At 42.8% G+C, this 16604-nt stretch overlaps 2 protein-coding genes across 13 annotated transcripts in view; one reads left to right on the forward strand and one right to left on the reverse strand.

Moving 5' to 3' along the window:
* LOC105482551 (capping protein regulator and myosin 1 linker 1) overlaps positions 1 to 15565 on the reverse strand; it is a 341908-nt gene extending 326343 nt beyond the window's left edge. For 5 of the 10 annotated variants that reach the window (XM_071097500.1, XM_071097508.1, XM_071097507.1 and 2 more), the window contains exons 1-2: positions 15095 to 15557; positions 10043 to 10140 (exon numbers count right to left, since the gene is read on the reverse strand). In XM_071097500.1, coding sequence (XP_070953601.1) covers positions 10043 to 10140; positions 15095 to 15134 — 138 coding nt within the window. In that variant the 5' untranslated portion in view covers positions 15135 to 15557. Of the gene's footprint in view, positions 1 to 10042; positions 10141 to 15094 lie in introns of all 10 variants that reach the window. The other 5 variants (XM_071097499.1, XM_071097498.1, XM_011742711.3 and 2 more) reach the window with 4 other exon arrangements.
* Positions 1 to 16604, forward strand: part of LOC105482555 (cytidine monophosphate-N-acetylneuraminic acid hydroxylase) — a 353903-nt gene that overhangs the window by 158179 nt on the left and 179120 nt on the right. The gene's annotated exons all lie outside the window — the stretch shown is intronic.

Genomic DNA, 16604 nt, shown 5'->3' on the forward strand with positions numbered 1-16604 from the left:
CAAAGAAAAGTATGATAACCTTCTTCAAATACCTGAACTGCACTCATGGGTAGGAGAGAGAAAAATTGTTCTGTGATATTCCGGTAGACTATGCAAGAAGAAATGGAGAGTGAGAAGCAGATCCCAGACCAAAAGAAGACAGGGCTTTTGGGAGCTTTTGCTTTTCTCATCACTGGAAATACTGAAGCAAAAAGTAGATACCTAGCTGTCAGAAGTGCTATAGAAGAAACTTCTCCTAGGTTAGGACACATGGTTAGATGGCTACCAAGAGTCCTCCAGCCCCAAGATCCTCAAACCAACAATCAATGAGGGCAAGGTCTGAAAAAATTTCCCCAGAGTCTGTTTAAATCAATCTGTCTACACCAGATGCCATCTGGTGGATATACCTACTAAACCCAGTCAATATCCATAAATGTCTCCTGAGACTCCATGGCCCAGGGATCAGCAGAAATAGACACATTTGCCTCCTTAGCAGGAACTAAACACATTTGGCTCAAACCCTTGCCAAAGGCTGGAGACGCTGTAAGTACAGCTCAGGACATGTGTAGTTGCCTGCTTCTACCTCTAAGAGGACGTCATGTGCATCTACACATATCTAAAGAAACCAAGATACTTGCTGTCCAATGTTCATCAAGTGATAATGCTTCAAAAAAAGAAACACCTTGGGTTGGGCACAGTGGTTCACACCCATAATTCCAGCACTTTGGCAGGCCGAGGCAGGTGGACGACTTGAGCTCAGGAGTTCAAGACCAGTATGGGCAACATGGTGAAACCCCATCTCTACAAAAAATATAAAAATAAGCCAGGTGGGGCAGCCCATGCCTGTAGTCTTAGCCACTTGGGAGGCTGAGGTGATAGGATCACTTGAGCCTGGGTGGCATAGGATGCAATGAGTTGAGATCATGCCACCGCACACCAGCCTGGGTGACAAAGTGAGGCCCTGTAGAAGGGGAAGGGGAAGGGGAAGGGGAAGGGGAAAGGGAAGGGAAGGGAAGACCAGCTCACGTATGTAACCTCACCACTTGGGAAGGCTAAGGTGGAAGAACCATTTGAGCCCAGGAGTTTAAGACCGGCCTGGGCAACAAAATGAGACCCCATCTCTACAAAAAAAAAAAAAATAAGCAGGGTGGCATGTGATTGTAGTCCCAGCTCCCAAGAGGCTGACACAGGAGGATCTCTTGAGCCCAGGATATCGAGGCTGCAGTGAGCTGTGTTTGAACCACTGCACTCCAGCTTGGATGAAAGAGCGAGACACTGTCTCAAAAATAAATAAATAAGAAAAACCTTCTCCTAAGAAACAAGATGAGGAAAATAACCCAGTGAATGAAAGTGAACACTCTTTTACCTACTGCTACTACTACTGCTGCTATAAAACACACACACACACACACACACACACACGCCAAGCATCCTTCTTTCCCCTCTTTGCCCCTCTTTCCTCAAAGAGCTGGGGAAAGTGGTCTACTGAGAGAGAAAAAAATAAAGAAAACACAGTAACGTACAGATTTAGACAATGATATATCCCGTATATACCAGTCCAAATTCTTATACTCTATTTAAAACAAAAAATAAAAGCATTTTACAAAGCAGAGGGGATAAAAGAGGGAACAAAAATCTTTTATCGTTCAGATTGTAGCTTCATTTTTAATCTATGTTAACAAAGATATTAAGAGTGTTTCCAATGAAATGAAACCTAAAATTGTTACAGTAACCTTTTACTAAAGTCTTTATTTTCTCTGTAACTATTTTATAACTATGAAAAAAGAAAAGATCTCCTTATTCATTACATATTTTGATTAGATTTCCTGGCTCCTTGATGTCCACAATGTCCCTTTCATGCTACTCTCCTACTTCCCCTCCTCACTTACCTTCCTCCCCTCTCAGGGTATACCTAACTGCTCTGGTCCAAGGGTGGCTAAATCCCAGAGACTGGAAAAAGAGTATCTTTTTAGAACAATGAAAAGTTACACCGAGCCTGGTATATGTTCAACTGGCTTCCTTGCCCAAGGTCATTTGACTCGTCTATCCTAACTACAGTAGAAACTGGGGCAGTTGCAGATGAGGAGAGAGTAGAACGTAAATGCAGCTCAGGTAACAAGTTCAAGTCAGCCAGAACTGCCTCCTGAAAAGGCATGCCCAGGGCCAAAGTCTGCCCCCAGCCCCTGCCCAGAGATTAGTGGAAACAGGTAGGAACTGACTCCAGTGTTCAGTTCAGGTAAATTGTGAAGTGCTCAAATATGGATTCTTTTATTTTGAAGTTCCCAGAATTTTTGCCAGGATCCTTGGCAACAATGCATGTTCTCTGATAACTCACTCCCAAAGACCGTTTCAAAGTTGTTGCTGTTTTCTAAAGCTCAATTTTCTAGAGCCATGTAACTTCACCCAGGTGCTTTGAAAATCACCTATGCACAGAATTGTAAGTGATCCTTAAAAGTTGAGACTCCTAATGGTACCACAAAGGGAACTGTTCAAATTACCCAACAACTGGTACAAGAGCCTCTCACAGAGGGATATAAACCTGGGGGCCTAGAAAAATGATTTTCTGACAGCATTCTTCAGAAGACATTGCAGTCTACAAACATTTTATATGAATTTGGCTTATGTCTATTTTAACTACTGGAATAAAACACCAACACGCACACACTCAGATGTGTTACACCAAATTTTACATATCAGAGAACAACTACGAGGTATATTGTGCTGCCAGGATAACCCACTTTTGTGCAGATCTCAGAATGAAGCTTCCCCTGCCATCTCTATTTACTTGGAAAGCATCCTGAGATTGCAAGACTAGCTATTTTAGAAACTGTGATATCTGTACTGCTTAACTGGTGAATCGGGAGTCTCTCTATTCCACTGCAACCAGAGCAAAAACCAAATCTCCCCTTCTATTTCTAATTTGTGTTCATTAAAACAGCCTCACTGAAATCAGTGATTAGGTTTACACTATTTTAAGTTTAACTATGAACTCACAAAATATAATCCCAAAACATTACTATATTATGGGTTCCATGAAAAAAAAAAAAGTTTTAAACAGGCACTAAGTCTGAAAACCATTGGCCAAGGCTGATGTTGCCTTAAAGAAGCTGAACACAAATTTCAGCATGTATATTTGTCTGAAAAGTGACTATGGCACAGGTCATGCTGCTGAATCAAGTTAGGTACTAGAGACTGGCAAACTAGAAAAGCATTAAGCAGACTGGCCATGCAAAATGAGTATGGCCTACTGAAAAAGAACAATAGTTTCCATATTGCAGAATATCTGAGATTGAAAATGATTTGTGACTGATTAAGTAGGCCAAATACCTCCAAAACTTCTATATGAGAGGTACTTTTTTTTCATGTCCTCTTAAAAAAAAGCAGGTAGAATAGAGTTTATACTTTACGTTAATGAAAGACAGCACTGCCACCAAAATATTTTAGGGATACATGTTGCCCAAAATAATACCCCTATACCTTTCAACATTTTTTTAAGTTAACTTACAGTTATTCCAATCCAGCCTAATTAAGATGTTCAAAAGCCATAAATAAATAGCCAAGGGAAAAAAAATATATATATATATGTTAAAGGGATTTCAGGCCTGGCGCATTGGTTCACACCTATAATCCCAGCACTTTGGGAGGCCGAGGTGGGAGAATCGCTTGAGCCCAGAAGTTCAAGACCAGCCTGGGCAAAACAATGAGATTGTCTCTAAATAAATAAATAAACAAATAATAATAAAAAAAAATTTAATTAGGCAGGCATGGTGGCATGCGCCTGTAGTCCCAGCTACTCGAAAGGGTGAACTGGGCAAGGCTCAATTCAAGTGATTGCAAGAGGCAATCACTTGAGCAAGGCTCGTGACTGTGATTGTACCACTGCACTCCAGCTTAAGCAACACAGTGAGACCCTGTCTCAAAAAAAGGTGGGGGGGATGGATTTCAGATTAACTTTTCAAAAGAAAACAAATGGACAACAGATGGGTAGTTTTAAAGAGAATAGGTAAACAAAACAAAACAGTTCGATTTATATGCCACTTCCCCTACCCGCTCAGTTTAAGAAGAAAGGAAGTCCTGCTTCTGACCCATTTTATGAAGGGTGTGGAAGAACAAGGGGTTGGCAAAGATGATGTAACCCAAATTCCAAATCAAACAGAAAAAACCAAAGTGGAGACTAGGAATGACTTTCCATACCCTTTAAGTCCACCATCCTGGAGAGAGGAGCGCTACATTCCTCTCCCCCAAACAGGCAACAGCAGAACTGTGGGTAACAAGAGGTCATCAGGGTTCTTGCTCCCTCCGGACATTGTTTTTCCTTCAACTAGTAGTTCTCCAAAAAAAAAAAAAAAAAAAAAAATCCCAGCACTTTGGGAGGCCAGGGCAGAAAGCTTGCTTGAACCCAGGAGTTCAAGAGCAGCCTGGGCAACGTGGTGAAACCCATCTCTACAAAAAATACAAAAATTAGCCAGGTGTGGTGGCACACGCCTGTAGTCCCAGCTACTTGGGAGGCTGAGGCAGGAGGATCACTGAAGCCTGGGATACTGAGGCTGCAGTGAGCTGTGTTCGTACTCCAGCTTAGGTGATAAAGTAAGACCCTATCTCAGAAAAAAAAAGTCCAGACAATGCCAAATGCTGCCAAGGATTTGGAGAAACTAGATCACTCATACATTGCTGGTAGAACCATATAATGGTACAGCCACTCTGAGAAACAGTTTGCCAGTTTCTTATAAAAGTAAACATGCAATTCCCATGCAAACCAGCAATTGCACTCCTTGGCATTTATCACAGAGCAAGGAAAGTATGTTCACTCAAAAATCCATACACAAATGTTTACATCAGTTTTATTCCTAATAGCCCAAAACTGGAAACAACTCTGATGTCCATCAACTAGCCAATGGGTAAACCAAACGTGGTACATCCACACCATGAAGTACTCCTTAGCTAAACTGATACAACTTGGATGAAGGTACAGGGAATTATGCTGAGCAAGAACAACCAATCCCAAAAAGGCATATACTATATGAGTACATTTATATAATGTTCTTAAAATGACAAATTTACAGAAATGGAGAACAGATTAGTGGCTACCAGGGATCAGAGAAGTGGTGAATGCTAGGTATGGCTATAAAAAGGCAAGGTTGGGGTCCTTGTGGTGGGGGAAATCTGCATTTTACAGTATCAATCAATGTCAGTATCCTGGTTTTGACATTATACTATAATTTTGCAAAAAGGGAAAACTAAATGAAGGGCATAAGATAACCTCTCTGTATTATCTGATATAACTGCAGACAAATCTACAATTATTTAAAAATGAAAAAGTTTAATTTTAAAAAACACATGAGTTAAAATACATTTTTTACACTCCAAGAACTATAAAAAATTGGGTAAAGATTAATTTATCAAATGGGAGAAGGGAATAAGAGTCAAAGAAACACGGAATCACTTTCTAATGACATCCCCTAAAGACAACAGAGAAAGGTATTTCAACAACATATGACATGTCAAGTCAATGTAGCCCAGAGTGGAACTATTCACAACATAGATTTTAAAAAACATGGGCTAAAGGACCATTCCTCAGGAGAATGATGGATAGCCTATTCAAGCCTGTTCTATCGTTTCTTAACTGTCCCAAGAGGCATCATCTCTGGCCTGTTCCTTCTTAGCCCATGGTCATTAGGGTCTCTGGCCAAATAAGTTTGGAAAAAACAGCATACTTTATCCAATTCTTAGAAATTTACAATGCACAGGGGTATATTAATGGCTCTGAAAACTCATGCAGTAAAGAAACTGATTTATCTTTAACACTCTGATTGCCAAATTTATTTGAGTATAGAACACTCTTGCCCCAGAACATCTAGCATTTCTGATTTCTTTTGAGGAGAGCATACCTTAGGAATTTTAGATCCAGCCTGTTGCCCTCTATCCTGTTAATAAGGTGCCACAAATTATGAATAAACCCTCTTGGCCTTATGGTGAACTGACCTCAACCTGTCAATGGAGGCAGCGGACACTTGGGCTTCAGAAGGATCGGCATTTTCTGCACCATGGAGAAAACAGAATGAAGCACCCCTTTGTTCCTCTTGCCTTATCATTTTTTGGGTGTTTGCTGCATGCAGCCACTGTGCTATGCAGTATTTAAATAAATTCCACTTAATATGCAAAGCAACCACATACCAATAGATACTGTTATAACATAGGTTTCATTAGAGAAAAAAAAGAAAACTGATTCTTAACATTGTCATAAAGTTGCTGAGCAACAGTGTGAACCCCGGGTTAACAGCCCTTAACCACTGAGCCTTAATATTTCATTACATACAGGTGGCAAGAAGAGACCTGTTTAACCAGTCCCAACTTTCACCTGATATCCCAACTGCAAAGACAGGACTCAGGCTTTACACCTACCCATTCTCTACCCTGCATATGCCTTACCCCAGCTGTACCTTAGTATGTTTCTCTAACATAAGCTCTCTCAGGCTTCCAGGCATATTCTGTTCCCTTTGTCCAGAATATGTCTCCACTCTCTTCCCCTGGCTAACTCCTACTCATCCAGTGAATGCCAGCGTAAGCTTATCTTCCTTCTGAAGTCTTCCCTGATTCTCAGGCCTGAGTTGGGAGTTCCTCTCCATGCTCCTGAAGGCCCGATTCATCCACCCATAGCACATCTCAAACCACTGCCTGGCTACATGTTTATCTCCCCAACTAGATTGTAAGCTTGGAGTCCTATGAAGTCAAAGACTAGGACTATTTTGTATATACCATGTGCCTGGGACACAGCAGGTACTCAATAAATATTAAACTAGCGTATAAATCAGTCAATCAAAGACAGAGAGACCCTAAAGTCCAAATCTCCCCTATCATTGTTTGAAGTCAGCAACCATGGAACAAAGTAATGGCTGCTTTCTTTTTGACCACAGAGGCAAAGCAGATAGCCTCTGAATGAGGCAGAGCTGGGTTGGAATCCCAGCTGTTATTAACTAGCCAAATGATGTGAAGCAATTTACTTTGGCCTCTCCAAATCTCAATTTCCTCATCTGTAAAATGCAGATGTAAAAAGTGCCTACCTCATAGCGTTGTAGTGGGGATATAACAAGGCAATGCATCATTAAGTACTCAGCATAGTCTGTAGCACTTGGCCAGGGTTTAATAAATATTAGCTATTATGATCATGGCTGGTCTGAGTGTAGAGGTGTTTACAACTAATTGATCACAACTCATTATAGATTTCTTTGCTCTTCCTCCACTCCCACTGCTTCACTTGACTAGCCTTCAAAAACAGATTTTTAGAAATATTAGCTATTATGATTATAGAAAGATGAAGATAAGCCCTCTACAAAAGACAAGCTAGAAATAGTATACAGTCTCAAGTATAAGAAGAAAGAACCACGTAACATACAGCACACTCCTACTTTTATAAGAAGAAAAGGAATGAATAGTGGGCAATGGGGAAAGGTAACAAAAGCACAACTCAAAAAAGCGTATTGTAGATATTCAGCCAACTCATTTACGAACCATTTTAGTATGCTAACAATGGATTAAGCAATTAAATTTCTCTAAACTCAGAAACTCAGAAATCCACAACTTTGAGATTACTTCATACATCTTCTTGTTCTAACTTGAAGCCTGTCAAAGAAAGCCAGACCTTGAGTATTTCTGTTAATAATTCCTGCCCATGCAAGTAAATAACAGCCACAATGAGTTCCGATCATGCTCCTAGAAACTGCTTATATTCCATATTTGAGGAGATAAATGCTTAAACTCAAATACATTTTTAATTTGGTTACAACTTCAATCAATTCCAGCTGTTAGATGAGGCCAAAAAACTTACAATTAAGTACTAATCATAACTATTTTTAAATAGTGCTAATAGGAGATAAATGCTTAAACTCAAATACATATGGCGCGAACCCGGGAGGCGGAGCTTGCAGTGAGCTGAGATCCGGCCACTGCACTCCAGCCCGGGCGACAGAGCGAGACTCCGTCTCAAAAAAAAAAAAAAAATAACTCAAATACATTTTTAATTTGGTTACAACTTCAATCAATTCCAGCTGTTAGATGAGGCCAAAAAATTTACAATTAAGTACTAATCATAACTATTTTTAAATAGTGCTAATTTTATATTGGACATTTAAATTTGTCTTTGAAATTTTAACATGGTAAATTGCACTCATGACGTGGGTTTGTTCTTAGCATAATAATCATTTCCATATCAAATAATACCAAGGCCCAATTTTTTAGACTGTCATAGCAACCACTACCTGATATTTAAGTTGTAGAGAAGTTGATTCATCTTATAAAATTACTACATTATTAGAAACTTACTTTAAATTTATAAAAAAGCAAATGACAGAAACAATATTTCTTCTCTACACTACCACTTCCAAAACAATAACACAATCATTGTTGAACAACATCAAGAAAAACATAAGGAAATTTCATGTTTACTGAAGCTAAATAAAACAGAACAATGGCACCACTCATTTCTTCTATTGATAACTTAATCACGCAGTTTACATAAGCACATTTTGTTGCTGGGCAAAAGCCACTCAAGTTTTCCCACTTCAATGCCTTTACCATCCCGACTTGTGTATACAGACAACATAGAAATAGAAGTCATCCATCACGAGCATAATCCTTACTAACAAGAAAAGACAGTCACATATCCTGGGGTTAGATATTTTAGAAGATTCTCAAGACAGATGTGATCAGAAAGACGCTTCAAATTCTTTGGCAACTTTGAAGAAATGGAATATTAAAAATACTCTTTTTCAGCCAGGCACAGTGGCTCATGCCTGTAATCCCAGCACTTTGGGAGGCTGAGGCAGGCACATCGCTTGAGTCCAGGAATTTGAGACCAGCCTCAGGAATATAGGGAGACCCTGTCTCTACAAAAAATATAATTAGCCAGGCATGGTGGCTCACACCTGTAGTCCCAGCTACTCAGAAGGCTGAGGTGGGAGGATCACTTGAGGTAGAGGTAGAGGCTGCAATGAGCCGAGATCATGCCACTGTACTCCAGCCCGGGCAACAGACTGAAATCCTGTCTCAAAAAACTTTAAAAAATTAAAAAATTATTCTCTTTCAATAACATATACCTGAGATTTGTTTTAAAATTCTCCAGAGGCAAAAAAAAAAAGAAAAGAAAACACCACCAACCACAACCACCACCACCACCACCACCACCATGGGGAAGATATTTAGTATTAGTAAAATGCTGAAAATGGTTGAAGCTGGGAAGGACAGGTACACAGGGTTCGATATATTATTCTCTGTTTTTTGCATATGTTTGAAAATATCCATGTTAAAAAGTTAAACAATACTCTCTCCATCAAAATATTCTTTCTACCTAAGCTTAAATTTAGATTTGCCACAATCTCAACCTAGAAACCATTAAAATACCACAAAATGTTTTCACCTCTCTAAAGGTACAACTCTGTCACTGACACCTCTCTAAGAAGTTTTCTGCAGCAGGGCCCAATCCCTCAGCCCCTCAGCGTCTCCTCTCACAAACTGGAGGGAACCCCAAGTCTAACCGCAACACTAGCAGGTGCTGCCTTCAGCAGGAGTTTCCCTCCAAAGCACCAACATCCTATGTAAAATGACAATGCTGTGTTAGCTCATCACCCCTTAGATGGACTCACATATAACATCTGAGAAAATCTAATTAACTAATTAAACTAACATGAGATGAACTTTTTAAACTCCTCCATAAGACTTTATGAATAAAGTCATAGGATCAGCCACTACACACAAAATTTAAAAGTTCCATTTAACATCAAACTCTGAATATTATGAAAACAGACTCTAAGAGATTATCTAAATATAGGGGGGAATTACAATTTTCAAAAATACAATCTAAAAGCCTTTGATCTTTAAAATTCAAATTACCCTATTTTTAACTTTTGACAAAGAAATATTCCAATTAACCTAAGACAAAATGGTCATCAGAACTTTTGAACAATATATAAAACACAGAAGTAATGCTGCATGAAAAATAAGTAATCTAAACAATGAAAAGACACTTTCATTTCTAGACATTTTAATAAAAATAAACAGTAATACTTACCAGCACTTTGTTTTCAACTTTGTCTCCCTTAACTTCCAACTTTACTTTCTTCTTCACTGAAATTTTTATCTTTCTGCCAATAACATCCTTTATGCTTTCTGAAAAAAAGGAACAGTTTCATTATGTTATTAGTAAGAAAAAAAGCATTGGGGAGGAGTAAACATTTGGAGGAGTATATTTGGTTGTTTTTACTGTTGTTGTTTGCCTGGTTTTTTTTGTTTTTGTTTTTGTTTTTGAGACAGAATCTCACTCTGTCACCCAGGCTGGAGTGCAATGGCGAGATCTTGGCTCACTGCAACCTCCGCCTCCTGGGTTCAAGTGATTCTCCTGTCTCAGCTTCCCAAATAGCTGGGACTACAGGCACGCACTACCATGTCCAGCTAATTTTTGTATTTAGTACAGACGGGGTTTTACCATGTTGGTCAGGCTGGTCTTGAACTCCTGACCTCAAGTGATCCGCCTGCCTTGGCCTCCCAAAGTGCTGTGATTACAGGCATGAGTTACCGTGCCTGTTTGTCTTTTTTTACCTGTTTTGACAAGTTGGATGGTTATCACCCATCAAGTATTTAATAAACACCTACTTTGTACCTCATACTGTATATTGATATGCTGAGGCAAACATAAAAGCATGACATAATACCAGCCCATGCAAGGCATGACATAATCTTGTTTGGAAAATAAGATACAAGAAAAAACAAAAAACAGCAAACAGTGAAGTCGGACAGTATGATGAAACACTACATTGCATGCAGAACACAACAGGAATTCATAAACTCCCTCTGCCCTTGGCTGGTTACCTCTGGGGCCCAGCAGCCTCTGGGTTCACCATAGTGTCAAACAAATATTAGCACTCTCTATGAGTAAGTCTTGACATGATGGTTGGGGAATACTGCAAAATGAAACAGAACTGGGCCGGGCACGTTGGCTCACATTTGTAATCCCAGCACTTTGGGAGGCTGAGGAAGGTGGATCGCTTGAGGCCAGGAGCTCGAGACCAGCCTGGCCAACATAGAGAAACCCCGCCTCTACTAAAAAACAAAAAAATAATTAGTCAGGTGTGGTGATGCGTGCCTGTAATCCCAGCTACTCCAGAGGCTGAAGCATGAGAATTGTTTGAACCCGGGAGGTAGAGGTTGCAGTGAGCTGAGATGATGCCACTGCATTCCAGCCTGGGTGACAGGGTGAGACTCTGTCTCAAAAAAATAAAAATAAACCAGAACTATACCAAATGATTTAGCCAAAGAAAGGCACTCCCAGCCATCTGTCCTTCCAAAATCATCACAGCACAATACCCCCAAGAAGTAGTCAAAGGCAATAGAAGAAGAAATCTGGAGACTTGACATTTCAGATGGTGGTGGAAAAGTCTTCCTAGGGCTCCCATGAGCAGCTCAAAATGAACATGTCTGAAATCAAACTCATTATCTCCTACTCTGGACACTAATGATGCTGGAAACTGCTTATCTCCAACTCCTTTCAGACAGCAAGTCAGTCTCCTAAAATCTACCTCCTCCACAGCTCCTGACCACCTAGGCATGAGTGCAGTAAGGGCCTCAGAATCTCTCACCAAGACTAAGTCCATGACCTCTAACCCATCAGCCCACCATCACCTCCATAATCACATTGACTCTTCCAAAACTGCGAGACTCATCATGTCTCTCCCAGTCTATGAGTTGCAGTCATTTTTGAATAAACCCAAAACGCATAGCATGCCATTCAAGGTCTTTCACATTTTTTTTCAGTGTGACTTCTCAGCACATACCTAAAGATCCAATTATCCCTAATATCTTCATCTTTTACACCCCTAGGATTGTGTATCTATTATTCTTTTTCCTGGAATGCCCTTTCCCTATTGTCCTCCTGGTTATATTCGACTTATCCTCCAAAATACAGTACCCTCTCAATGCTCCCATACCTCTGTATTCTGTATTACAATCATTTTGGTCTATTCACATGTTCAACAAATAAATATATATAGGAGTACCTCTTGTGTGCTACTAGGTGCTAGATAGAGATGGTCCTTGCATTTCACAGGAGTTTGCAATCTAGTGGAGGTCACGGACAGATGTCATAAATCAAATTCACACACAATGCATAGGATTATGGATTCGGAAGCACGCGAAGGTTTCAGGGAGGAGGGCATCCCTGAGCTGAATCTTGAAAGCATAGGAAATAAGACCCCTGGTTTCCAAAGTAGAATGTACAATACAATCCATTGAGATGAAAGAAGAAAATAGAATTTTCACTTCTACTTACAATGTGTATTTCAGTTTGTGTTTTAGATTATACACACTAAATGGAATATGTAGTTTAACAAATATATGTTTATTAAAGGGTAATCAAAATTTTCTTCTTGGAAACACCACCATGAAAGTTTAGAGCTGCTGAGATAAAGAAGAGTGAAAACGGGGAGAAAAAGACAGTGTACGCATAAACAACAGCATGGAAACCTGAGAAAACACAGCCTGTTCAAGGAACAGCAAGGAGGTGGAATGTTTGGGGCGAGGGAACATGTGGAAGAGCTCAGTGCGCTTTGAGTTCTTCACACAGCTTCTATCTTATCAGAACTCCAAACAAGCACAGGCCACTCCTCCCTCCCCTAGAAGAATTGTGGGAAATGGGCATCTGAAATTGACTTAAGAACATATACACCTGGAAAGAGACTGGAAAATCATACACCCAAAGATTTAAAATAACTACCTCTACGTGGTAATAGGAGTGATATATATTCTTCTTATTCTTCTCTGCATTTAAATTTTTTCTACAAAAAGTTTGTAACACTTTTTTTTTTTTTTTTTTTTTTTTTTTGAGACGGAGTTTCGCTCTTATTGCCCAGCCTGGAGTGTAATGGCGCGATCTCGGCTCACCGCAACCTCCGCCTCCCGGGTTCAAGAGATTCTCCTGCCTCAGCCTCCCGAGTAGCTGGGATTACAGGCATACGCCACCACGCCCAGCTGATTTTTGTATTTTTAGGAGAGACGAGGTTTCTTCCTGTTGGTCAGGCTGGTCTTGAACTCCTGACCTCAGGTGATCCACCCACCTCGGCCTCCCAAAGTGCTGGGATTACAGGCGTGAGCCACTGCACCCAGCCAAGTCCAACACCTTTTAAATACCTTGAGGGAATCTTAAGGGAAAACACAGAGGTTTTAATGTGGACGGTCGCCATTTTGAATTGATCAGAGCAGAACTCTTGTGAGCACTTGAATTTAGAGGAAAGCAGGTGCAGGAATTTATTCTATCCCAGCCTAACTTGACCACTGAAAGGTACAGAAAAATAATATCAGGCATAATATGTCACTCTGTTGAAAGATATATGACAGGCAATACTTAATAAAAACAAAAATTCCATTTCAAGATAAAGGTCAAATTCAACTTTTAAAATATACAAACTATTCCTTTTGAGAACCATGAATAGAAACCCAGACACCTTATTTCCACTCTATCCTTCACTCTTTCTCTTGGGTCTAAGTAATTACCTATACTTTCCATTTCCAGACTCAAGGACAACTCCTTATATAAATTAAAAATCTGCCGCCCACTTTAGCCATCCTTATCCCCTGACCAGCCAGGCAAGTCCTGCCCTAAACTCATTCTCAGGATCTCTGGAAGCATCTTCAGAGCCTCTGGCGTTTGCTTGGGGTGTTGGAAAGGCGCAGACTCCCAGAAGCGGATGGGTCACTCACTCCAGCAAAAGATGCAGACTCCACAGGGTTGGGGAGAGAGAAGAGGGCCTGCTGGAATCATGTAAGAGGTGTGTGCGTGTGTGCGTGCGCGCGTGTCTGTGAATAACTTCATACTGTAAATTCTGGTAAAAGTTCAGGTTTGTCTGTAATTCAGCAGAAGTAGAGGCTTCCACACAAACCTAGCAACAGCCTCTCTACATCAAGTTTTACCTGCTGAGTTAACAGTCACCAATGGAAGGGCATACACAAATTCCTCCAAAGTATTATTAGCTAAAAGGAACAACAGAGAGGCAAATTCCACACATGGAGATGAATGGGTGCTCAGAACTTCCGCTTGTTGACAGCACCGATTAAACATCATCTTTGTGAGCTGTAGGCTGTGTAGTGTGCCAAGAATGGTACAGTAGGGAATATAGGTCACTAGGGCTCAAAACACATCTGCACACAGACGCACATACCTTGTTACAATACAACATGCTACCCACATATACATGCTTAAACGCTAGGTTTTCAGAACACTCTCCCATCCTATTTCAGCTCTGCCATTTTAACCCTCCAGATAATTAAGTTAAACCCCAAGACTTAACCAGGCCCGCCCCCACCACCACCAAAAAAAAACCTCAAGGTACTCAAACAATGGGTCATCTTGCACAGGATAACACACACAGGTTCCCTAAGAGATCCCCGGTAGGGAGAATCGGTAGGTTAATCATTATTAAAATAAGGCTTTTATCATTAACCCTCTATTTCCTGTCCCGAGTCTGCGTCAGCCCTGTAACCCTTTCGCTATCAGATGACTACACCAAGCCACGCCTTGCCAGGCCCAGTCATTTTACCAGATTAGCTCCCACTCCCCGAAGTCTGCGTGTCAGAAGATCACCTCCCGCGGGGCATTTTCAGGAAGGCGCCTGACACGTGCCGGAGACGACCTACTGTGCGCTCTCCACCTGTCCTTCCGATAGGCTTTCCCGTACTTTCCCGAGTTTGGGGCAGCGGGCTGGGCGCCGTAAAGGGCTCCCCTCGCTTGCAGAACTCCCAAGTCTAAGAACTCCCAAGCCCCCTTCTTCCACCAACCTGGACCCCCGCGTCTGGGCAGGAGGAGGTTCCCAGGGCTCACAGTCGAGACCCCCCTCCCACCAACCTCCCGAGGACTCCCGATTCCTCCCCGACGCCTTCCCTCTCCGCACTTGGCTCTAAAGGCGGTCGAATGGGAACAAACTTCCCAGCGCCCCCAGTGACCCTGCCCAACACCACTCTGCCCTAAGGGGCGCCGAGACTTCTTGGGACCTACGGGAAGGCAGAGGTGGGAAGGGAGGTGGAGGTGAGGAGTACGCAGAGGAAGATGGAAAACCAACAACCGCGCGAATCTTACCTATCAACTCCCTGGGAACATCAGAGCTCTCCTCGGTCATGGTTGCCCTGTAGGTGCGGGGGTTATTGCAGGTCCAACTCTGATTTATGGCCCCCTGCCCTTCCCCGAACACCTTTAATTTTTTTAGAGAGGCAGATGCAGCTTGCAAATGGGAGTGGGCAAGAAAAGGGGGGCGGAGATACAATTTTGCCGCGCGCCCCCCGCCGCACCAAAAAAAAAAAAAAAAAAAAAAAGAGTTGCAATGCGAGGCAGATTTGCTGCTGCTGCTACATGACGCCTCCTCGCAGTTCCCGGGGGCGGAATAAGGAGCGAACAGGATTACGAGCCGGCGCGGGTCGCCGGGCGACTGTGGCGCCTGCTCCTCCTCCCGGCTCGCTAGTCCCCGGCGGGGCTCGGGCCGGCGTAGATCCCGCCCAGTCTCCGCGCCGCACCTACAGCCCTAGGTGAAAGCGGAAGGCGTGGGAGAGGGCGGGGAGAGCGGCGCCGGGCGGGGGGAGTAGGTTTTCCTAGCGCTCCTGACGGGCTCCGGCTGGGCGGGGGCAGCTCCGGCCCTCCTCCTTCTCCTTCTTCTCTTCCTCCTGCTTTTCCTCCTCACCTCGCGAGAGCCGGCCTCCGCACCCGTGCCAGGCCGGCCTCCGGTGCCCAGGCGCTGGGTCCCCAGCGTGTGGCTCACCCCCAGGAGAGACGCTGCGCTGTGCTGCGGTGGCGGCGGCGGGCACCGCGCCCCTCCTTGCAGCCTCCCTCCCAAACCGCAAAAGCCCTGCGTCTGGAGAGGGGGCGAGCGAGCGCGCAAGAGAGCCCGGGAGCCATCTGCTGGCTGCGAGGGAGGAGAGCCTGCTGAGCCGGGCTTTCCGATTCCTTGTCCCCACCTCGGGGCGGGCCAAGGGACCCGGAGGACAGGAGACTGCAGATTTTGCAGACCCGTCTATACGGAAGCTGGTTCTTTTTGGGACCCTCTTACGCACTTTTTGTTTTTCAGCCCTCCCGGTGACGTGTCATTTCATCAGCGCTATTCTTCATTTCTGGTGAGCTAGACGAAACCTGTGAACACTAATCATGCGGTGAGAAGACACTTTTTTGTGTGCGTTCAGCGGGTGCTCTGCGGCCGCACTTCGCAATCTCAGCCACTCCCGTTGAGAGCGCCTTGGAAAATGCCTTTCACTCAAAAGTCTTCTTTTATCCTCGGGGCACATTCGGGAAGCTGAGCTTTAATCATTGGAGCCTAAGTAAGCCTGCGGATAGGTCTGATCCTACCTGGGCCCAGACTCCCTATGACTTCCCTGAGCTCCATCCCCAGAGTGAACCGTTCAACTTCAGGGCCAAGAATACTTTGCCTCAATCGCTGCTTTTTAGCCTAGGGCTAGGAATGTCCCAGACTGTCTAATCAGGTTGTGCTTTTAAAGGACAGAAAAGGAGGAAAGGAAAGGGAATCCATGCACTTGGCCATCTAATTTTAAACACTGCTGTTGACCTTGGATCCCTTAGAATAATCTTCAGCCCTACAGCCAGG

The sequence above is a fragment of the Macaca nemestrina genome, chromosome 5, assembly GCF_043159975.1.
Source record: "Macaca nemestrina isolate mMacNem1 chromosome 5, mMacNem.hap1, whole genome shotgun sequence".
NCBI lineage: Eukaryota > Metazoa > Chordata > Mammalia > Primates > Cercopithecidae > Macaca > Macaca nemestrina.